The following is a 25,119-nucleotide window of genomic DNA, read 5'->3' on the forward strand; positions in this document are numbered from 1 at the left end:
CTTAGATACCCGTCAGTCTGTTACAGTATTAGGGAGCCAATCACCAAGTGACGTGCCCTTAGATACCCGTCAGTCTGTTACAGTATTAGGGAGCCAATCAATAAGTGACGTCCAATTCGTACAGGCCTTAGATACCCGGTCAGTCTGTTCCAGTATTTGGGAGCCAATCACCAAGTGACGTGCCCTTAGATACCCATCAGTCTGTTACAGTATTAGGGAGCCAATCACCAAGTGACGTGCCCTTAGATACCCGTCAGTCTGTTACAGTATTAGGGAGCCAATCAATAAGTGACGTCCAATTCGTACAGGCCTTAGATACCCGGTCAGTCTGTTCCAGTATTTGGGAGCCAATCACCAAGTGACGTGCCCTTAGATACCCGGTCAGTCTGTTACAGTATTAGGGAGCCAATCACCAAGTGACGTGCCCTTAGATACCCGGTCAGTCTGTTACAGTATTAGGGAGCCAATCACCAAGTGACGTGCCCTTAGATACCCGGTCAGTCTGTTACAGTATTAGGGAGCCAATCACCAAGTGACGTCCAATTCATACAGTCCTTAGATACCCGATCAGTCTGTTCCAGTATTTGGGAGCCAATCACCAAGTGACGTCCAATTCGTACAGGCCTTAGATACCCGGTCAGTCTGTTACAGTATTAGGGAGCCAATCACCAAGTGACGTGCCCTTAGATACCCGGTCAGTCTGTTACAGTATTAGGGAGCCAATCACCAAGTGACGTGCCCTTAGATACCCGGTCAGTCTGTTACAGTATTAGGGAGCCAATCACCAAGTGACGTGCCCTTAGATACCCGGTCAGTCTGTTACAGTATTAGGGAGCCAATCACCAAGTGACGTGCCCTTAGATACCTGGTCAGTCTGTTACAGTATTTGGGAGCCAATCACCAAGTGACGTGCCCTTAGATACCCGGTCAGTCTGTTACAGTATTTGGGAGCCAATCACCAAGTGACGTCCAATTCGTACAGTCCTTAGATACCCGGTCAGTCTGTTACAGTATTAGGGAGCCAATTACCAAGTGACGCGCTCTTAGATACCCGGTCAGTTTGTTACAGTATTTGGGAGCCAATCACCAAGTGACGTCCAATTCGTACAGCCCTTAGATACCCGATCAGTCTGTTACAGTATTAGGGAGCCAATCACCAAGTGACGTCCAATTCGTACAGTCTTTAGATAACCAGGCAATCTGTAACAATATTAGGAAGTAAATCCCAAAAACTGCATATTTAACCCCTGCGACTTCCTGAGTCTGTCTTTCATCCAATTATCTAACTGACCCACTCTACAAGTCATTTAAAAGACTTTAAACATATATCTGTGTGGCCTTGAGGATGAGTCAAGGTCATTAATATTACAAACTTGATAGCCATTAATTCATTCAAGCATGTAACTGGCTAAAGATCATCCCCCTAGGCCTCTTCATTGTTTAGAGGAAGGTGTTTTAAAAAAGATAACAACAACATATTTGAACATTATCTGATTTTCACTGATATCGTTTTATCCATTTGTAATTAATTATTCGATTTTTCTTCCCACCTCTGTTATGTATCAAGAGTTCTCCATACATACACTTCCACTATTCTTTATCAAGTCTCACAACACTAGTCAGTATTGGCCGATCTGGATGCTTACATCCAGTAAACCCAAGCTTTACTTTGGAGTAAAATTCCTGTATGTTGGCATCTGAGGCAAAAAACTGTGCCTGATATTCAGAGAGATCAGAGTGTGCATTAAGGTCAGTAACATCTCTTCTCATAAACAATCGGAAATTCATGTACAGCCATATCATAATCACTGTTGAGACACTGTCAGTTTTTTTGAAAAGATGTAAAGGTATTATTTTTTTTAAGAGAACATCGTTTTTACAGTCATACAAACAGACAGACAGCTGCTTGGGTGTACAACCAAACGCTGGTATGGGTAGACCAGAATGATCATTGTTTGAGTTGACCTGAGCAAAGGCATTTGTGATTGTTTCTGCGATTAACTGACTGGTACCGGACTTTTGTTTATCATGCACACAGCCTTCTTCTGCTTCGTCTTCCTGATCTGCTGTAGATTCACCCACATCCAAAATTGCCACAGGGAGGTTTTCTTTTATAATCATATCGACGAACCCATGCCAGGTAGAATAAACTCCTGTATAAGAAAATAAAAGTCTAATTAAATTAAAGTATCAATGGAAAATGTCACATAACAAGAGGCCCATGGGCCTGAATGGTCACCTAAGTTTTGAAATATTTCAGTTAATCTAACTAATTGACCCTTTTTGGCCCCTGCCCATCAGGCAAGGGGTTAGTCAGGGCCAACAAGTGCATACCATCAAGCTGTCATTCCATGTTGATGATGTTAACAAAGTTAGAATGAATTCCCAAAGAAATTAAACAAATCACAGTCAAAAATGTGATTTCCCTATATAAATTCTATAGTAAAGTTCACCCCCTACCCAGGGGCAAATGTGAGACCCCAGGTTAATGAAATTCACTATTTCGGTAAAAGCACCTTAAGGCCATTCTGTACCATCTATGAAGAGTATTACCAAAGCTGGGTCTGAGAAGGAGGTTTTTTTTTTTTTTTCAGTCAATTTGCCCCCTTTTCCCCTACCACTCTATCTGGAGATTCTAGTAACCATATAATTCATAATTAAGTTGACATTTGGAATGGAGGTGTTTGACAAAATTTCACTGAAACTGGTTCAAAGGTTTCTAAGAAGGCAAAAATGTAAATTGTACATGGATGGACAGTGCATGACAATGAACAAACAAGCTATTAGAATAGGTCACTTAAAGCTACTAGTAACCTAAAAAAATGTTCAAATTGATATCAATACCAGTGTTCATTTTAGGCCGCGCCATCACGCCATTGGCGCTATTTTTTATCACTAGGCGCATAAAATTATGTTTCACCGGGTCCTCGGGCGCAACAAAAAAATGAACCATTGCTAAACGATAGTAAAAAAATATCTGCCGTATAACCGATCTCCACCGTTGTTTTCTTGGTTTTCATGCCGAACGCGCCTCAAGTGATACAACAATGTATTTGATTGTCTATAGAGACATGTAACCTAATGATGATTTTGATTGGTTCGGATCGTTTCAGAAGAAAACATAACAAAAATGTCTTCGGGGAAAAAGAAAAACTCCGTTTGAGGGGTCCGCGAAAAGTAAAAAACGAACTGTATTACACTAGGCTCCTATTTTTTGGTGAGTCAACGGTCAGATAGTAACAATGCAGAACGATCAATGATTCCACAAAGCAATCGGGCGGTGCTTCAGCGAAAAATACGGAGCAATCTGACATTGAAGTTACTGAATCTAAGCTGGACTAAACGGAATCATCAACATCGGCCCGAATGTTTCAGAGCAAATGGCTTTCTCTTTTTGATAAGTTAATTGTTCCTGGATGATAAATTGACTGACATTGTGTGAATTTTGATGTGAATGTGAAGATTAAGAAAATACAAGAGGCCCATGGGGCCTGCATCGCTCACCTGGTTGGATTAGGCCAAATGTCAAAATAATGTTCATATTCAATTTGTTTTATTTGTAAATCTCTTACAATGCTATATATGGTTATAGTGTGGTAATCAGAACTGCTTTAAAGATTAATGAAGTCCAGACTCTCTAAGGTCTGAAAGACCTCAAGAATTGCTTTTAGAACATGCATTCATCACTTTATGACTAGTAGCGATTCAAAGGAATTACCTCTATTTCCCCTATTGGGCCCCGCCCCTTTGGCCCCTCGGGGGTCAAAGTCACCATTTATGTGTAACCCTTCTAGCTCGGCGATACAACTCGACACGAGTTTATGGTTTCAATGTGTTTATTTTCTATATATATATGAACCTGCAATAAAAGATACGAAACTATCACTTAATATATATGTACAGGTGTAGTTTCGGTTTCTATTTATAGCATGGTATATTTAAAAATGCATTTAGACGGAGCTACTGTTATACAGTTATATAATTAGTATACAGGTACTTACCAGCGACCGGAGAGGAAGGCAATACTGTGACAATATAGAATATATCTATGCAGGAGCTCCGTCCTGCTTCGCAGCTAAGTGCTGAGTGAATGGGACATACAGGGTAGACAGGGTGGTGATGTGTGCAGGTGGAATCACGTGCAACTCGCTCACGACACGATATACCCGTGGTGACACGGGTACATCCAAAACAGCACAAACAAGTGTGACTTAGTGCAATGAGTACACCCTGTTACATATTCCCCCCCTTTCCTTGAATGACACCCGACATTCCCAGGATGTACCCAGTGTTGTCATACTATACTGGTTATCTACATCAAGGGTTAAAGCCACACTGACTATAGGAATACATATTCCAAGTTAATGAGATATACCTACAGATAGTGTGTCACAACATTGTACTAGTAACAATGAAGTTTAGGCGCACAGACTCAGTACCCAAGGCTATAAGGCACTTATATCAACCATATGATAACTTGTACTCTTTTACAAAAGACAAGGAGATTTACTACATATTTGGGCGAGATGGTTTAAGTTCACCCGGAAAGGTTATCACAAATTCACAAGGCCAATCTCATTGAGTCTATATGTACCTGTAGAAAGTTGTTCTGGTAAGAACAATATATGTAACATCTATAAAACAACTAAGTGATAAAATACAAACTAGATTTACCTACAACACCTGATATTGAGTGGTTGGGGAGCCCCCTACCTACTCACAGGTGAATAGGAGACATATTTTATAAAACAAGTTAAGGATAAAACCAAGATAAAATTATCACAATTTAGAATTCTACACGAATATTTCATGATCACCAGATCTCATCAGCTCAGCCTGTTGAGAGAGTACCCAATGACCGTACCTATCCGGTGGTTTACGTGTTCTAGTGGACTGTCCAACCACTGGTGGGCTCTGTGTTGGTGCTATGAGGGAACTTCCCTCAAGATCACCGATATCTGAGACTGTTGGATCACTGGTAATATCACCCAGTTCTACACTGGTGTCTCCAAGTTCCACTACACTGACACCCTCATCGTGATCTGTGACCTCAATGGATATAGGTTTCGGGGCAGTACCGGTCAGGGTATGGGGTTTTCTCTCTGGACGTTTCCTGGAAATTTGTCGCTGTACAGGTTCCTCATCGGATTCTGATACTTCAGAACTCTCCGATCCAGAGGACATGTCGATTGGGTTAGGGGGAGTTGGCTTGGATGACCTTGCTTTGCAGCGGCTCTCCTCGATGGGGACATCTATGGGCATAGCATTGAAGTACATCAACATATTCCGGTGTAGGGTCCGTTTACGTCCCTTCCCGGTCTCAAGTTGTACCTCGTATACAGGAATATCACTACTAGGCCTATTGATAACCTTGTAGGGTTCCTGTTCCCATCTATCTGCCAATTTGTTCTTTCCCTTTAGACCGACCTTCCTTACAAGGACACGATCTCCTATTTCGAGTTTTGACTCCCGAATCGACCTGTCATAACGACTTTTATTGCGTGCAGACACCTTGGCGGCCTCAGTACCAGCAACCTTGTAGGCATATTTCATCCTATCTCTAAGCTTACTGACGTACGAGGCATGGTCTGTCGCCCCTTGTTCACAAGGGTCTGTTCCAAGGAAAACATCCACAGACAGGCGAGGATGCCAACCGAACATTAAAAAATGTGGTGAGAAACCGGTGGCATCGCTCCGTGAAGCATTATAGGCTTGGACTAATGGCGCTACATAAGACTTCCAGTCCACTTTCTGGTGCTCCTCAAGGGTAGCCAGCATACCAAGAAGTGTACGGTTAAACCGTTCGGCTGACCCATTTCCCATGGGATGGTAGGGGGTAGTTCTGGTTTTCTGAACTCCTGCGATCTTACAGAGTTCTCTTATAACTTTGCTCTCAAAGTTGCGACCCTGATCACTATGGAGACGTTCAGGAAAACTGTAAAAGGCTATGAAATGTTCATAAAGTGCCTTCGCAGTTGTGTGTGCTGTCTGGTTCCGACAGGGCACAGCCTGAGCGTACCTGGTAAAATGATCAGTTATCACCAGAATATTTTCAATACCACCCTTCGAGGGCTCCAATGTGAGAAAGTCCATGCAGACTAACTCCATCGGTCTCGTGGTATGGATTGGTACCAGCTCAGCCCGCGGGCCTACTGGAGTTTTGCGTCTTATGCACCGTCCACAGTTCTCAACTCTGTCATCTACATCTTTTTCTAGACCTGGCCAGTAAAACCTCTGTCTAGCTAACCAAAGAGTTTTCTCCCTTCCCTGATGACCAACATCATCATGGACCCCTTTCAGTGCTAGGGAGTGGTATTGTCTTGGCAGCACTAGCTGTTTTACCTCCTGACCGTCTAGAGAGGTGGTTCTGTATAGCACGCCCTCGTGTAGATGAAACCTTTTCCAAGTTCTCATAATTTTCTGAACATATGGGGACTCATCCTTGCGGTTATTCCCCCTGGGATGAAAACCGGCTCTCTTAAGGTCTATAACCCTGGCAATATCCTTATCCTCCCCCTGCTGTTTTCCCCAATCAATTGTGCTAAGACCATCTTTACATGTAATACCCTCACTGGCCAGGTGAGAGGACAGCTTAGTATGGTCAGCAACACTGTCAATCAGTGGAGCTAGAACAGTTGAGGACTGGCATACAGCCTTAACAACATCAGAGTTACAGAATGATATACGAGAGAGGCCGTCTGCATCAGCATTGTTTCTCCCAGCTCGGTATGTCAAAGTAAAGTTGTAGTTAGCCAAAGCGGCTACCCACCTATGGCTAGTGGCATCCAGTTTAGCTTTACCCAGCACATAAGTCAGAGGGTTATTATCTGTTACAACTTCAAATGTATTTCCATAGAGGTAATCATGAAATTTATCAGTAACAGCCCACTTTAGTGCCAGGAACTCAAGCTTATGAGCTGGATAATTGCGCTCACTTGGTCTTAGTCCTCTGCTTGCGTACGCAATGACCCTCTCCTTACCTTCATGCTTCTGATACAATACACCGCCTAAGCCGGTACCACTAGCATCAGTATGCAAAATAAAAGGTTTCGTAAAGTCAGCATACGCAAGTACAGGAGGACTGATAAGCTTCTCCTTTACAGTATCAAACGCCACCTGCTGAGTATCACCCCAGGTCCACTCAGCTTTCTGTGTACGCTTTGATTTCTTAGACTTTGAAGCCTTGTTTGACTTGACAACCTTTTTTGACTTGTTAGCCTTCTTGGTTAAGTCATGACCCTGTAAAAGCTTATTCAGGGGTTGTACTATCTTGGCATAGTCTTTCACAAACCGTCGATAGTACCCGCTAAACCCCAAGAACTGGCGCAGCTCCTTCAGGTTTGTAGGTGCTGGCCAAGTCTTGACCGCAGATACCTTCTCTGGATCTGTAGCTATGCCATTTTCAGATACGACATGACCGAGATATGTCACTTCAGTTTTGAAGAACTCGCATTTTGATGGTTTGAGTTTCAAGCCGTGCTGGACGAGTCTGGCGAATACTGACTCTAGTCTGTCCAGATGTTCGTCAAAGGTACGGGAAAATATTAGGATGTCATCTAAGAAGATGAGGCATTCCTTCAGATGCATATCACCCATGCACTTTTCCATCAAACGTTGGAAAGTAGCTGGAGCACAGGTGAGACCAAACCCCATTCTATTGGTTTCCCAGAATCCCAGGTTACCAACTGAGAATGCAGTTTTTTCGATATCCGATTCCTCGACCTCCACCTGCCAATAACCTGAACGCAGGTCTAGCTTAGAAAAATAACGGGAACCATTTATGGTATCCACGGTATCATCAAAGCGAGGGAGCATATATGCATCCTTTCTGGTACGTGAATTTAGCATCCGGTAGTCGATGCAGAATCTAAGACTTCCATCCTTCTTTCGTACTAGTACGACATTAGAGGAAAATGGACTATTAGACTCTCTAATCACACCAGCCTCCTGCATCTCCTTTATATGTTGACGAACCTCCTCATACATGCCAGGTGGTATCTTACGATATGGCTGTTTGAAGGGCCGTTCGTCCAACAGTTCGATCTTATGTTTAATAAGATTAGTTTTACCTAAATCGAACTGACTTTTGGAGAATGCATGTTCCCAATTACCTAAGACCTGGCGAACCCTTAATAACTGTTCCTCGGTGAGATTAGTTTTATCAATATGCACACCAAGTTCTTCAGGTAGAGATAACTTTTCCTCCTGTGATGTTGGAAGATCGGAAGCCAAATTGTCTACTACCTGTACCTGGTTAACAGTACATAATATTGACCTTGGGTTTAAAGCCTGCCACTCTTTAGGTACTACTGAATCCTCCAATGTTGCCCTCTTAACTAGGCGAATGACATTGGTGCCCAGGATAACAGGACAAGTACTGTTATATTCTGTGTTGGGTACAACCAGCATCAGTACCTGGAAAGCTTGTTCTGCCATAGCCGGAATCTCAACCTCACACTCTATATAGCCTAAATAATTCAAAGTTGAACCATTAGCTACTGTAACATCCAATCCTAGAGTGTCTAAGCTCTGGAGTAGAGGTTTACATTGAAGACCTGTATAAAACTTTTCCGATAGGGTAGAAACCATCGAACCACTATCTATTAGTGCTTTGACCTTTTGAGCTTCGACAAAAACAGGACTTTCATTCGACACACCCAATAATCTATCTAAAATATCTTGACCTTGGCCTTTTGACTTATGTTCAGTCCCTGATTGGCCGTTAGCAGAGACTGTATCTAGTTTGGGTGATCTTCATTTTTGGCTTTCCCTTTATTGTTCCACTTACCACGGCCTCTAGACTTGTTGTAACCTCCACGGCCACGACCTTTGTTCTGACCTGACCTTTGACCTGCATCTGCTTTATCACTTGTGGACTGTGAACCAAGTTTGTTCAAAATTTTGTCCAACTTACTTTCAAGTTGAGAGTTCTTCTGCTCTAGACTTTCTAGCTTTTTAACAAACTTATCTTCCATCTCAGTAACAGAAGCAATTTGTGGGTCAGATTCAACACTAATGGCATGCTGGTGTCCCTTTTTTGGCTGGCTTGCACCTGCAGTAGAGGAGATATTTAATTCCTTCTCCACTATTCGAATTTCCCTTAAAAGCTCATTAAAGCTAGTTATTGTGTCATACTTATGACGAGTCTGACTCTTAAGTTTGTCAGATCTCAGGGAAGTCCAAAACTTATGACGCATTAGGTCATTTTTAGCCGACTTATGTAGAGAACCACTCTCTATAGCAGTCTGCAGCAAAGCCTCTAACCGGCAACCGAATGCAGTGGCAGATTCATTGGATTTCTGACTAGAGTTAAAAAACTCCTGCATCAGCATTCCATGTGTGGAAATATCCCCGAACAAAGAATCTAATTTCCCCAAGATTTCCACAGGAGAGGCTTTATCACCTACAGTTAAAAGAGTCCTCCTTGCAATACCACGAAGTGACCTCCTAATGGCCTGCACAAGGGTGCTGGAGGTTATATCAGAGTCTCTATTGAGGCATCTGATCTCATACCTCCACTCCGCATAGGAAACATCTCCTTTTAAAGGTGGCTCTTCCCCTGAAAACTGGGGTACCTTAGGGATATATTGAGAATTACCGCCATACATACTTGTACCATGGCCAGAGTGGTCTGGTGGATGTGTTTGGCTTGTACCAACAAAACTAAATTTATGCATAGGCGTGCTAGCAGCATTAGGGATAGGAGGTGGTCCCCCATCAGTAACAGGAGTAATCCTGTACTTCCCAAGTTTTGCTAGAGCCTCTAACAACTGCTCCTCAGTCAATGTGACCTCGGATTCTACATGTTCTTCCCCTTCCTCCTCCTTGACATTGTCAGGATTTTTGGAAGGTGCTCCTACTACTTCCGCCATTGGAATACAACGGAATAATATACAATATACAAAGTAAATAAATATAAAATCCTGCAAAGTACAACAGGACTATGAATGTCAAGTAAAACTGCACTTGAAATTCAACATATATACTCAATCTACAAAAGTTCCATTTAATTACTGTGGTTGGGGAGCCCCCTACCTAGCAGTGTATAATAAATGAAAACTACATAAATACACAACTAGCAGCAATCAACAAATGCCTTAGCCACTAAACGTTTCATCCAAAACCTGGCTAAGACAGGACTGGGATGTATACCATCTTTATACAACGAGTAATTAATGACTGGTTTACGACCTGCTCGTTTATACTGAAGCAAATCGCACCTGAAATTCAAAGAATGAACACCTAACCTACAATTTATGTCCTTGATATAACTATTTAAAATCTCTATGCGATTTTCCAAAATAACATCCTGCTGGTTATAGGACTCTGGGTTTGCGTGGCCTTTGTAGGCATTCCACACCCTAATTGAATATGGCGGAATCTCTAGAAATACAAGTTTTACCTTACTAAATGTGGATATAAATTTCACTAATCTATCAATATGGAATTTGCAATAATCAGAACATTCCTCATCAGTACTGTGACTCAAGGAGATGAATGGGCCTCTCTTAGTAGTAATATCACACGTACCTAACCAAATATACAATGTAATGTTGCCATGTTTATCAATAATTCCTGACAAATTTTTAGTGAGCCAGCTATAACTTTGGTCAAATTTAGCACCCGCCTTACAATAGAAATCAAATTTGTATCCCAGACACTCAATTATATCTAAATGGTTCCTCAGTGAAAAACCCTTACTACTTGTTAACAACACTGGGGTAAATTTAAGAGAATCTGGTGCATTCAAAGGCTTCTCAAGAAATTTCTTAAGTTTACTTAGACTCATTTGTCATGAATGACCAAAATATAAACAATACAACTAGTTTCACAGCAGATATATATAAGAGTTTACAATAGTTACACAATTATTATGGTTTATATCAAAAGTTTGGTGTACTCGTGCATTAAATCAAAAAGGAGTGGACAGACATAAAACATGAACTTCAATAGACAAAATACACTGTAACACAACATGCATACAATACCTCTTTCTCTCTAGTGACTGGGCTGGGAGTGTGCACAGGATACAAAATGATGAATGAGAACAGATGTCAATTTGCTAAACTGCTTCACAGGCTTCCCTCACAGGTCCCTGGTAAACCCAAACATCAAGTATCCTATCAGTATACACATTAATATATGTCAATACGATAGATAATATCTATACACAATATACAACATAATAATATTTATATGTATAACAAGTTATATTTACGTAAATGTCAGTAGCTAATATCAAAGATATTTTAACAATGTACAGTGTGTAAATGAATGTTATGAATTTATGACAGTCTGAAAAATTATAAATTACAACGGCGCTGAAATGAATGACTAGACTAGAATTTCTCACAATAAATAGTGAATATGGTATATAATATATGAATAACACGAGGTATAACGTTAGATACACTTGCAATGTTCAGTCAACCCCGTCAGCTTCCATATATATAATGTCTAAATTCACAAAAAATATCGTCCTCTGGTCCACCTTGACCTCGCCGAAATAACAATACTCTTCACCACCATCCTCCGTACATCATCCAACGCACTGTCATGTAGCGGCCATCATCCAGGGCTTCGCAAGCTCCGACTCTCTACATTTACAATAACTGTTCTGCACTTATGCGGCCATTATAGCCGTCGGACGTAATCCGGCGTTATCCCCCTTGCCTGCATTGTCGACTTCCGTCGTAGTCAATATGGGCCACTGGTTCACCTCTAACTTTCGTTGGGCGCCATTTGTAACCCTTCTAGCTCGGCGATACAACTCGACACGAGTTTATGGTTTCAATGTGTTTATTTTCTATATATATATGAACCTGCAATAAAAGATACGAAACTATCACTTAATATATATGTACAGGTGTAGTTTCGGTTTCTATTTATAGCATGGTATATTTAAAAATGCATTTAGACGGAGCTACTGTTATACAGTTATATAATTAGTATACAGGTACTTACCAGCGACCGGAGAGGAAGGCAATACTGTGACAATATAGAATATATCTATGCAGGAGCTCCGTCCTGCTTCGCAGCTAAGTGCTGAGTGAATGGGACATACAGGGTAGACAGGGTGGTGATGTGTGCAGGTGGAATCACGTGCAACTCGCTCACGACACGATATACCCGTGGTGACACGGGTACATCCAAAACAGCACAAACAAGTGTGACTTAGTGCAATGAGTACACCCTGTTACATATGCAAAATCTGTTCTTCCCCCAAGGATGTTTCTGATTAAATTGGGTTCAAATCCATTCATAACTTTTTGACTAGTAGCGATTTAAAGGAATTACCTCTATTTCCCCTATTGGGCCCCGCCCCTTTGGGGTCAGAGTCACCATTTATGCAATATCTGTTCTTCTTCCCCCAAGGATGTTTCTGACCAAATTGGGTTCAAATCCATTCATAATTTTATGACTAGTAGCGATTTAAAGGAATTACCCCTATTGGGCCCCGCCGCTTTGGGGTCATAGTCACCATTTATGCAAAATCTGTTCCCCTTCCCCCAAGGATGTTTCTGACCAAATTGGGTTCAAATCCCTTCATAACTTAATAACAAGTAGCGATTTAAAGGAATTACTTCTATTTCCCCTATTGGGCCCCGCTCTTTTGGCCCCTCGAGGGTCAGAGTCACCATTTATGCAAAATCTGTTCCTCTTCCCCCAAGGATGTTTCTGACCAAATTGGGTTCAAATCCATTCATAACTTTATGCCTAGTAGCGATTTAAAGGAATTACCTCTATTTCCCCTATTGGGCCCCGCCCCTTTGGCCCCTCCGGGGTCAGAGCTACCATTTATGCAAAACTGTTCCCCTTCCCCCAAGGATGTTTCTGACCAAATTGGGTTCAAATCCATTCATAACTTTATGACAAGTAGCGATTTAAAGGAATTACTTCTATTTCCCCTATTGGGCCCCGCCCTTTTGGCCCCTCGGGGGTCAAAGTCACCATTTATGCAAAATCTGTTTCCCTTCCCCCAAGGATGTTTCTGACCAAATTGGGTTCAAATCCATTCATAACTTTATGCCTATTAGCGATTTAAAGGAATTACCTCTATTTCCCCTATTGGGCCCCGCCCCTTTGGCCCCTCCGGGGTCAGAGCTACCATTTATGCAAAATCTGTTCCCCTTCCCCAAAGGATGTTTCTGACCAAATTGGGTTCAAATCCATTCATAACTTTATGACTAGTAGCGATTTAAAGGAATTACCTCTATTTCCCGTATTGGGCCCCGCCCCTTTGGCCCCTCGCGGGTCAGAGTCACCATTTATGCAAAATCTGTTCCCCTTCTGCCAAGAATGTTTCTGGCCAAATTTGGTCAAAATCCAATAAGAACTTTTTGACTAGTAGCGATTTGAAGCAAATGTTGACGGACAGACGACGGACGACGGACGCTGCGCCATGACATAAGCTCACCGGACCTTCGGTCCAGGTGAGCTAAAAAATTATACTAGTAATGCTAAATTACTTTTGCCTGACATTTGAATTTTTGAAGTGCATGTGAAGATTTAGAAGAAGAAAAACAAAACAATTTATAACAGTGGTCAGGATAATTATTTTTCATGTTATTTTTACCTTGGCCCTACTTTTTTGGCCAATGACCCCAGTTTTTCAATCCAAGGGGGCCCAATGGCCCCCCTTTTCACAAATCTAAAATGAACACTGCAATACATTGTATGTCAACTAGCACCAAGTTAGCATGTGTAGGTAATTTTGACAAGAAGTCCTACACCTATTACCAAGCAAACCCAAACTAAGCATGTCTTAAAGCTGACCAGTATGTAATTATGTTACTCTTTCAACAAGAGGTCCAGAGAATCTGTACTGCTCATGAGTATTTAACAATCATATATTCTAACAATTATTTAAACAAGATTTTCTAATTAAAAGCAATCCTACTCCAACCATTGGGTTAGTATATATTTACCGTATTTGACCTAATAAGGGCGCAGGGCGCGGGTAATTGACAGTGGGGGCGCCCTTATTAAGATTAGTTATTCTGAAGTTTTATGAGACAGACTATTCCTTATAGCAGAATACCCAAGGCTGTGGAAACGATCAAATATTCAGTCATAAAAATATTTCAGATGAATTATATATTAAGCTTAAACATCACTTGAATATTCCCGTAAACTTGTAAACCATGCCAGCTGATCTTTAGACCAGAGAACGTGTGTTCCACCATTTATGTTCAAATGGAACTCTTTCGTGTTCTTTTTATAGACACAGGTGAATTCCCAGTTGATCAGACATCGTTTTCTTTGACCAAATAATTGATTTACAATGTCTTTTACTAGCTTTCTGTTCTGAACAAAAGTTATTTATCAACAAGAATGAAGTCTTTTACTTTATCTTCAAATAAAGATGGTAAGTTATTATTTGTATGTGTGTTTAGTTTCAGGTGCTCTTTGCACTGACATGTCATCTGTAGGAATAGACAAAATGTGGCGGAAAACTTGTGTTCCAGTTACTTAATTTGCTAAAGAAAATTGAACACATAAAGTAGCAAAACTTTTCACATGAATTATTACTTTTGAACACCATTTTGACACTCAGTCAAAGATTTATTTCCTTGAAAAAAGGTAGGGGCGCCCTCCATTTGAAAAATACGCATTCAGTACACATATTCTTTAATAATCTAATAACTATCAAACATTCAGTTACTACTTGTCATTTTCAATAGCTTGCACGAAATTTTACACTGTTGAATAACATAACTATAATCTATTTTCAGTAACATCCAGTCAATCATCATATTTTCAGCTTTTTTGACACTATTTTAGCCAAGAAGAAAGTGTGAAAAATCATGATTTAATAATGTGCCTTATTTCAAATTTGACTATGATTTCTCGTACATTACAGTTGGTTTTAAGTTGTTCAGAATGGTTAAGGTATTATTATGTATTCTATTTACAGCTACGGTCATTTAAGTATTGTCTCTGTGTGTTTTCCTGACTAATCTAATAACCATGGATAAAAATAAGTGAAAAATGACTAGGGTCGGTATACCCAAAACACTTAATTTTTTTCAGACTATATACTCATTCTGGACCTCTTCCCTGACCTGGTTATAAAGAAATAAGAGATATAAAGGCTTAATTTACTCAAGAATATCAACCAATCAGTAAACAGTAATATGTACTGTTTTTTGTTGTTGTTTTTTTTCCAGAAAAGCTGGGGATGTTAAAATTCCTACCAATTCCTGTATTTCCTCTTCTAATCTCTTTTCCACAACCACAGCCACAAATGGAGTGTTCTTTTCTCACAATATGGTTATTAATAATACAGTTTTCTTCACTGAGTGGTCCGAACAAGTGGGCATTTAAAACCATAGCTGATTCCTTTAAATCGTTACAGCTGAGTAGCACCTTCTCAAGACATTTTTGGTGATGGGCAAAATCTGAAAAAAAAAATCATAACATGAATTCACAGTTACCCATGATGAAACAATGAGTCTCATCATGATCATATTAAAGAAAATATACAAAGCTAAATAATAAATACATATCTATTTTGTAAAACAAATTAAAACTGCTTTCAAATCTGATTATAATTACATAAGACAGACCCTTGCATGCGAATGATCTGTTAACATCATAAAACTTGAGTGAGTGATTCTTACTCACTGTTCATAGATGCCATATATCATGTCATATCAAAGACACAAAAATATCAAATTACGACGTAAAGCACTAAATGCATACATATCGAAAACTGTGTTTTCACAACTCGACTGCTTTAATAACAGGAGCTCAGATCAGCAAGCGGGAGCTCGAGCTTGATACGGCGCCCGCCACTGGAAATGCTACCACAGGAAAATGTAGTAATATTTAACTTAAGTTCCAATTCGATAAGTTGGAAGTTAAAGTTCGCAGTTTGGAATTATATTCAATTTACAGGTACTTAAATGTACCGATATTCATAGCATGGTCCCTTTGTATAATCTCTGAAATTATCCTTTTGTGCTCTCCCTTACTGTTATTTATATATCATTCTTATTTTAATGAAACTTATATATTTATTACACACATTTTAACTTAGGCATGATTTTGCAGCTAAGAAAACATAACTTTGGTAAAAATAATCACAAAGTTCTGTAACACAAACTCATTGTGGTAAAGAATATTTGTAGCAAGTTTCATATTAATTTCTAAATCTGTTGATAAATAAAAAGTAAGATGATAAGTACAAATAATCTTACCTGAGCAAATATACAATGTCGTTATGCCAATAGTTGAAACACGAGCCAAAAACTGAGTCTTTACTCATAATATATGTTAAACATAATTGCTTTCAGTTGCATTGTGCAAAATCTTAGCGAAATTGAATAAAGAAATAGAAATCTTATTGCAATTTCTACACAATGCCTTAATGTATAGATTTCCTGAAATTATGCTCATTAGGCCTACCATTCAGATATGCCTCCAATAATCTGAATGCTGCGGATTCGTCATCGTGTACAAGTTTAATTCTTTTGGTACAATGGTCTTGGTCTTGATCTTGATTTCTCTTCATGCGTATGAGTTGATGTAGCTTCTCGACATCCCAAACGTGCTTGAACTTCAGTAGATTTGTTCGTTGATTTGGATAATCGTGTAATGAGCTTAACTGTTCTTGAGTGGTTACAACAGCTGATTTGAATGGATCCCCTCCGATCGGATTACAAAATACTATGCGTAATGTCATCATTTCGACAGACTCAACATTCTTCTCTAGCAGTTCTTGTAACCCATCCTCAGCATCATTAGTAACATCTTTAGCCATTGCCGCCATTACATTTGAGCAACTCAATCAACCAAACGCTTCTAAAATATTCATAGATTAGTTCGTATCCAAAAAGCGTCTGGCTGACTAAGACGTTAAAGTGAAACGAAGGGAAGTAACTCTTAGAACAGAATGCTGTTGACATATTGGTGTTTAAGACGTAGACCTGTAAAAGGTCCTTACAGCTCGAAGTGTACTTGACTCTATCCCGGGAAAATGGCATCAAGCAAACTGAGCCTCGATGACTACATAGGATCAAAAGAAGAGACAATCGCTAAGCGATATTTGAAAATGATTACCACTGAAAATGATTTTCCCCCTCATGGAACGTGTGGATTCTACAATTTAACTATAAAAACTAGTAATGCTGACCAGGGAACATGTTTCACTGATGCCATGATTAATCTTCAACTAATCGATGATTGTCGTACGGCAGTCCGTCAACATTATGAATATGGATTTCCAAAATGTGCGCTGGTTTTCATGAAAGACCTAGTGAATGTATCTATCCTTAAAGCATTTGTAGCTGATGGCGTAAAAGCAATTGAGAAATACACTGACTCTCGGCAAGCTTTCTTGGCGTTGTTGAAATTCCTTTATGGTAACATTTTATTTTATTCCGAATGCTACGTATTTGATCAATTTAAAATGATTTAAATTTTTTGGCTTCTTGTCTTTTCATTTTAATATAGAACAGAAGCATCCTATTTTACACTGTTTATTTTCCCAATACACTTTAAATGGTGTTATTCTTATTTTATTTATCTTATTTAATTTTTAAACACATTTTGATTATAAGTGAGGCTCTTTAATGTTATAATTTAATGCATTGAACCGTTTTTTATATAAACCAAAACTGTATTTATCCATTTTGTCTGTGTAGTATTGCTCCAAAACGCCCCTGAAATAACAATTGGGCCCAATATAGTAGAGGAAAATCCTTTAATAACAACAACAACACATTTTAACAACTGAATGGATTTTGATCTTTAGTCTGGAGCATTATTACATATAGCCCTTTCCCAAAACATTAGTTATCCCCCTTGTCCAGAGTGGGGCCCAATACGGCTAGTCCTGAACAACCTATAGTAATAGGTGAGTGGGGCCCAATGGGGCTAGTCCTGAACAACCTATAGTAATAGCATTTGACCTGGAGTGTTATTGGTTATAAGAGCTTCTCGGAGGTGAGAGGGATGAGACCCAATAGTGGGCTATACTACTAGGAGAAATTTTAAATTGGTATTAGTGGGTGTTTATGTCTGGTGCTTTTCAACTGAATATGCTTTGAATAGTTAATGGAAGATGTTGACTGCCATGTATGGTACTGAGAGACAGAGTCTTTAGTTTTAAAGTATTTGTCATACCTCTTGTTTTAGTAATGTTAAATAGTACTGGATCTAACAAGTTTGTTTCACTGCAAGTTATGCATATATATACACACATTACATTTTATAAAAAAAATAGATAAATAAATAAAAAAAAACTCAGAAAGTAACACTGTCATATGTGTTTTTAGTAACTTTTTGCCACAAGCCTTAGTTGACACTAATAAACTCCCATCTGAGCTAGCTAACTTTGATTTTAATACTTTATGATATTTTTTTTTTCAGATAAAGGAAGACATGAACAGTCAATTAAGAAACTTATTAATTCTACAGCTGGAAATAAAAAGACAAATATAATGGATGCATTGGCCCATCACCTCTTTTCCCAGTTGATACCAGACAAGAAGTATGGGGTTGATAAATATGCAAAAAATTTTCCCAGAGAGTGTGGCTGTGGCTGTCAGGCACGGATTTGTGAAGGAAACACGTCAATGGGTAAGATAGAATATGTTGCTTTTATCAGTGTATATGGTCATTGAAAATATAAACAACTAGCTGCTTCCAAATAACTAAAAATACTAGGGTGATGACATTTGTCCTATAACTACCTTGCTTATACTGTTGATCATGATCAGTATATGATCTTCTACTACGAAATCCAGGAGAAAGTTGTAAATTCAGATTTTAAGCAGAAAAATATTTGACATTCACACAGTGGTATTTTATTTTGGTATTTCATTTTAAACCATGTAGCTTTTCTCCAATTGCTAAGCTTTGTTTAGGTTTAGTTTTTGAAAAATGTTTGTCTCTTTAAAAAATAAAAAAAATAAAAATGTAACCATGAAAGCAATGATATCCTATTACATGCGGGTGTAGTGTTCATTGTTCATCAATTTGATTGGCTGAGGGATTTTGCCTTAATTTAATTGATCATCTATTTTTTATAACTAGGAGTTTGAACAGGGCTCCCATGGGGACAGATAGGCAGGGCTGATAGGGAAAATATAGGTAAATCCTTAAGGTCATTAGTTACAGGTAAAAGGATTTGAACCTATTTTGTTCAGGAGCATCCCTGTATAGAAGAGGAGTGTGCTCTGCTACATTATCAGTTCAATGTTGTGGAGTTTTTAAATCTTGAGAGAAAGCATCAGTATCTTTGTTTTGTATAACGTATCTGAAGTCTGTAAACAGTAAACATGTTGAGCCCACCATCATCAGATGGCAGCATGTTACGAACCTGTGTAGTGGTTGACCTTTTACTGTTACAAAAATGTGCAGTAGTTGACCCTTTAATGTTACAAATGTGGGTAACACTTGACCTTTCAATGTTAAAAACATGTGCAGTAGTTGACCTTTGACAAACGTGTAGTGGTCGACCTTTGGCAAACGTGTAGTGGTTGACCTTTGACAAACATGTGTAGTGGTTGACCTTTGACAAACATGTGTAGTGGTTCTAGTTACTGTCTGTGTTACCTATGTGATGTACGTACCTGAGTGAGGTTTACGGTTCTAGTTACTGTCTGTGTTGCCTATGTGATGTACGTACCTGAGTGAGGTTTACGTTTCTAGTTACTGTCTGTGTTGCCTATGTGATGTACGTACCTGAGTGAGGTTTACGGTTCTAGTTACTGTCTGTGTTACCTATGTGATGTACGTACCTGAATGAGGTTTACGGTTCTAGTTACTGTCTGTGTTACCTATGTGATGTACGTACCTGAGTGAGGTTTACGGTTCTAGTTACTGTCTATGTTACCTATGTGATGTACGTACCTGAGTGAGGTTTACGGTTCTAGTTACTGTCTGTGTTACCTATGTGACATACGTACCTGAGTGAGGTTTACAGTTCTAGTTACTGTCTGTGTTACCTATGTGATGTACGTACCTGAGTAAGGTTTACGGTTCTAGTTACTGTCTGTGTTACCTATGTGACATACGTACCTGAGTGAGGTTTACGGTTCTAGTTACTGTCTATGTTACCTATGTGATGTACGTACCTGAGTGAGGCTTACGGTTCTAGTTACTGTCTGTGTTACCTATGTGACATACGTACCTGAGTGAGGCTTACGGTTCTAGTTACTGTCTGTGTTACCTATGTGACGTACGTACCTGAGTGAGGCTTACGGTTCTAGTTACTGTCTGTGTTACCTATGTGACATACGTACCTGAGTGAGGTTTACGGTTCTAGTTACTGTCTATGTTACCTATGTGATGTACGTACCTGAGTGAGGTTTACAGTTCTAGTTACTGTCTGTGTTACCTATGTGACGTACGTACCTGAGTGAGGTTTACGGTTCTAGTTAATGTCTGTGTTACCTATGTGATGTACGTACCTGAGTGAGGTGTATGGTTCTAGTTACTGTCTGTGTTACCTATGTGATGTACGTACCTGAGTGAGGTTTACGGTTCTAGTTACTGTCTGTGTTACCTATGTGATGTACGTACCTGAGTGAGGCTTACGGTTCTAGTTACTGTCTGTGTTACCTATGTGATGTACGTACCTGAGTGAGGCTTACGGTTCTAGTTACTGTCTGTGTTACCCATGTGATGTACGTACCTGAGTGAGGCTTATGGTTCTAGTTACTGTCTGTGTTACCTATGTGATGTACGTACCTGAGTGAGGCTTATGGTTCTAGTTACTGTCTGTGTTACCTATGTGATGTACGTACCTGAGTGAGGCTTACGGTTCTAGTTACTGTCTGTGTTACCTATGTGATGTACGTACCTGAGTGAGGCTTACGGTTCTAGTTACTGTCTGTGTTACCCATGTGATGTACGTACCTGAGTGAGGCTTATGGTTCTAGTTACTGTCTGTGTTACCTATGTGATGTACGTACCTGAGTGAGGCTTATGGTTCTAGTTACTGTCTGTGTTACCTATGTGATGTACGTACCCGAGTGATTTTGACTTATTTTCAGTGTCACTGCAGTGAAATATATCTAAATCTTTGGACAATCTTACCTAATCAATGTCAAGGTCTTGAGCTATTATTAGGCCACTTGCATGTGCTACTTCAAACTCAGGTGACAATTTGGTTTTTGTTGTTCATCATTCATTGTACATCTCCTTATGTTTAAGAAAATTTTAGACTTTGGTCATGCTATTTGAGAAGTAAGTACATGTACATTTATGTATGTGGATGAAAAGTTAAAAAGATTACTTTGACCTTCATTCCAGATCACAAAGGTCAAATTATTTTTCATGTAACCCCCATGAACTTCTACAGTTGAATTACAATGTATATCACTTCTGTATGTTGTTATGTGATAAGAACAGAAAGATGAAAACCAGCAGCTAAGTTCATAATACAATTTAATGATATATACAAAACTAAGCAAGTAACAAAGATAATTCACAATTAAAATTAATTGGTGTACAATGTGGTGTATCAAATCAACACTGTTAATTACTTATCTTATAACAACTGTCCTTGAGTAATCCTTTCCTATCTGTTTCTCCAGAATTAAGAATGTTTTATGAATCTAACAATTTACAGTTCACAAAGCAATTAATAATGCAACAGAATGCATAAAGCTCTCCTTGACAATTGTTAACCAGTTCTGAATAACAGTTTGTCTCTCGTGGTTTTCCTACTATATTGTCAGATCTTTCAAGTACATTCTCCAAACATTTCTTTTCTAAAATTTTCTATAGCACTTCTTGTAAACATCGGCTTGTAAATAAACACTTGTAAACAAAATATTATGACACATCTCTCTTCAAGAAAATCCCAGATACAACTCTTGAGTTATTGCCCTTGAGTAAACCACTTGTACACATACATTTTACATTTCTGTAAGGGTTGTTTCCCGTTGATCAATAGTATATTTAATTATGTATTTTTCAAACAGGGTCCCAGGACACATGGCATGGCAGAGTAGATATCCTACTAAACCGCACCATTGCTGTAGCAGTTAGGGAAGAAGACAGCAATGTTGAAAAGGATAAAGACGATGACACAGATGAAGATGGCGATATAGATGAAGATGGTGATACAGATAAAGATGGTGATATAGATGAAGATGGTGATATAGATAAAGATGGTGATATAGATGAAGATGGTGATATAGATGAAGACGATGACACAGATGAAGATGGTGATACTGATAAAGGTGAACCTCCACATAAACAGAGAAAAGTTGGTAAATGCGAATCCTGTGTTGAAGATGAAGTGACTAAGAAATATGGAAGTGTTCTCTTGGATCAAAAAGTTTTGAATGAAATCTTGGCTGAATCTATTACAAATGGATTTGCTCAAGTTAACATGAACAAGGGTACTCTATCAGACTTCTTTATTCCAACTTTTGGAGCCACGTCTCATCATGTTTCAATATGTCTGTATGACTCGGTAAACGACTATTTACTACACACGAAGAATGAACTTCCGTTATGGTGTCCAGGTGATGAGATGTTAGGTCAGCTAGATACCACTACCATAGTTGTCATTTGGCTTTTCTTAAATTTTACTTTATTTACAAGGAACAAACTGCATGCTTCGTTAGATCTTGACAAGTCAGGATTACATGTACAATTAAAGGAACAACTGCAGTATTACCGAGGAGCAGAAACAGGAGGATCTCCTGTATCACAAACCTCTGTCCCGTGGCTCTGGAAGTACGTACAACCCTCACCCATATTGTGCAAAGAGTAATCAGAAAAATCCTTTGTACAGGTACTTTTGAATATAATGATGTGGTGAAACCTAAATGTTGACTTTATTTTGTTCATTTGTACATTGTATATACATGTTTCTACCACAATAGGTGGGTGTTATTCAACTCCCAAGGCATGAAATAATCATTACATCTATTGAATAACATTCAGTTTATACCACATGTACTTTTTTTAATCATATGGTTTAATGCAATTTGATTGGATCACACTTGAAGGCCGCTTCATGATGTCCTGGAAATGATAATGTATAAGAAGTAGTTCGCAGTTGTTTTGCTATATTCTTGAAAATATATAAAGATTTTTATTAATTTATTACTTTGAAAGAATAAACCTACTTATTATTTTGTTATGATTTGTAATAAATTGTAACAATTCCATACATTTCCGAATTTGCCAGTTTTACATATTAATTAGTGGCATTTCAAATTAGGTCATATCCTTACACCCCATCTGATATTGTGGTAGAAACAGGTCGCACACACTCCTGGTTGTTGTATATGGTATATATTTCGCTCACGTTCATTATTTTTCAAAAGTTACCAAAAATACATTTATTTTTTTGTAACTTTTGAAAAATAACTAACTTGAGTGAAAGAATTACCATATACAACAACCACTCGTTGTGTAACCTCTATATATACACTGCTCGTATCATAGGGTTACCCAACAACAAAATGAAAACAAATGTTGCTTAATTCCTGGAGATAATCCATTTGTCAGTGAGAAAAAATATCTGATGATCACCTCCTGGACGTTACAAGGAGTCAAATGATGCTAAATGTTTTCTAAATGATCCATAATCCTTATGGTCAAATGAGTTTTAAAGTATACTCGTCTGATAGATGGTGTTATTGAGAAGATTTTGTTATCAATATTTCAACACATTTGAACCCGTTTGATCTTGGAAGAATGTAACGTTGATTCATTTGTATAAACTAGGTAGCCTTTTATCCTAGTATTGCAATAGCCTAATATCCTTACATTAAGCCTCTTGGTTATTTAGAAATGGTTTCATATTTCAACGTTTGATTCATGTGACCTTGAAAAAAGACCAATGTCATTCATTTAAATAAACTTGTAAGCCGTTCATCCCAGCATGCTGTTGGCCCAATATCATGCCCCTCGGCCTCTCAGTCTTGGTTATTGCAATTTTTATACCCCCGCAACGAAGTTAGGGGGGTATACTGGAATCAGGTTGTCCGTCCGTCTGTCTGTAGACGCATTTTGTCCGGACAACTCCTCCTGAACCGCTGGGCCGATTCCAATGAAACTTCATACACATATTAATGATCATGTGTAGATGTGCATGCCACTTACTTTTTCTCAAAATTATGGTTGCTATGGCAACTGGTCACTATAAACAGGTTTTCTGATAAGAACCATAACTTTAAGTTTGTCTGGACAACTCCTAAACCGAATGGCCAATTTCAATGAAACTTCACACAAATATAGAGAACCATGTGTAAATGTGCATGCCACTTTCTTTTTCTCAAAATTATGGTTGCTATGGCAACTGGCCACTATAAACAGGTTTTCCGATAAGAACCATAACTTTTTGTTTGTCCGGACAACTCCTCAACTGAAGGACTGATTTCAATGAAACTTCACACAAATATAGAGGACCATGTGTGGATGTGCATCTCACTTTCTTTTTCTCAAAATTATGGTTGCTATGGCAACTGGTCACTATATTACTGGGTTATCTTAGTTGGCCTCTAATTAACAGTTCCAATTCACCATTGACTCGTGCAGATTGCGGGGGTATTAGTCAGCCATCCGTATCAGGAAATGAAATTCGTGTTTACAAACCAGGATCAAATTATTAGATGCCTCATTTTATAAACAAAACCACAGACCTGTCATATGAATCTTTTATCGTGGTTATTATTAGAAGGTGAGCTTAAATTTCCTAAATTTTAAATTTTTCAGATTGTTTTGCTGATAACTCCTACAGATTAATCCATACCTTTTAAAAATTTGTTTGTGTAATTATCTTTATTTCTGAAGTTGTGTTTTAACGCAAGTTATGCCCCTTAAATTAGTTTTACTCGACACCCCCTACTGTTTTCATCCAATCGAAACTGTTTTAATGTAGTTCTCCCTCTCTGAGCTTTTTTTATCCGCGTATGTTTATAGACAGAATGTTGTATGGACTATCATCCTTAAAAGTTTTCATCAAAACTTCTCGAAACTTGTGTACTCACCATACACAAATACCTGTGTAGCTTTAACTACCTTTTTATTTTCTATCTTCCCGATTTTAGTATGTATTAAAGACACATACGTACATATACTCCCAAAGAAATATACATGAATATTTATATTTTGACCTCTTTACAGATTACAGACTTAATATAC

The 25,119-nt window shown here is 38.8% G+C and overlaps 2 protein-coding genes across 2 annotated transcripts; one reads left to right on the plus strand and one right to left on the minus strand.

Annotated features, from left to right (window-relative positions):
• Window positions 1-1,491: 1,491 nt before the first annotated feature.
• Window positions 1,492-16,779, minus strand: LOC117345358. The gene is made up of 3 exons (XM_033908433.1): window positions 16,411-16,779; window positions 15,198-15,401; window positions 1,492-2,153 (listed from the first exon to the last, which is right to left on the minus strand). The coding sequence occupies exons 1-3, from the start codon at window positions 16,772-16,774 to the stop codon at window positions 1,591-1,593; spliced, it is 1,131 nt and encodes a 376-aa protein (XP_033764324.1). The 5' UTR covers window positions 16,775-16,779; the 3' UTR covers window positions 1,492-1,590.
• Window positions 16,780-16,857: 78 nt separating this feature from the next.
• On the plus strand, window positions 16,858-22,794 carry LOC117345367. The gene is made up of 3 exons (XM_033908444.1): window positions 16,858-17,366; window positions 18,376-18,585; window positions 21,939-22,794. The coding sequence occupies exons 1-3, from the start codon at window positions 16,982-16,984 to the stop codon at window positions 22,736-22,738; spliced, it is 1,395 nt and encodes a 464-aa protein (XP_033764335.1). The 5' UTR covers window positions 16,858-16,981; the 3' UTR covers window positions 22,739-22,794.
• The last annotated feature ends 2,325 nt before the right edge of the window (window positions 22,795-25,119 follow it).

The sequence above is a fragment of the Pecten maximus genome, chromosome 2 (genome assembly GCF_902652985.1).
Source record: "Pecten maximus chromosome 2, xPecMax1.1, whole genome shotgun sequence".
Taxonomy (NCBI): Eukaryota; Metazoa; Mollusca; class Bivalvia; order Pectinida; family Pectinidae; genus Pecten; species Pecten maximus.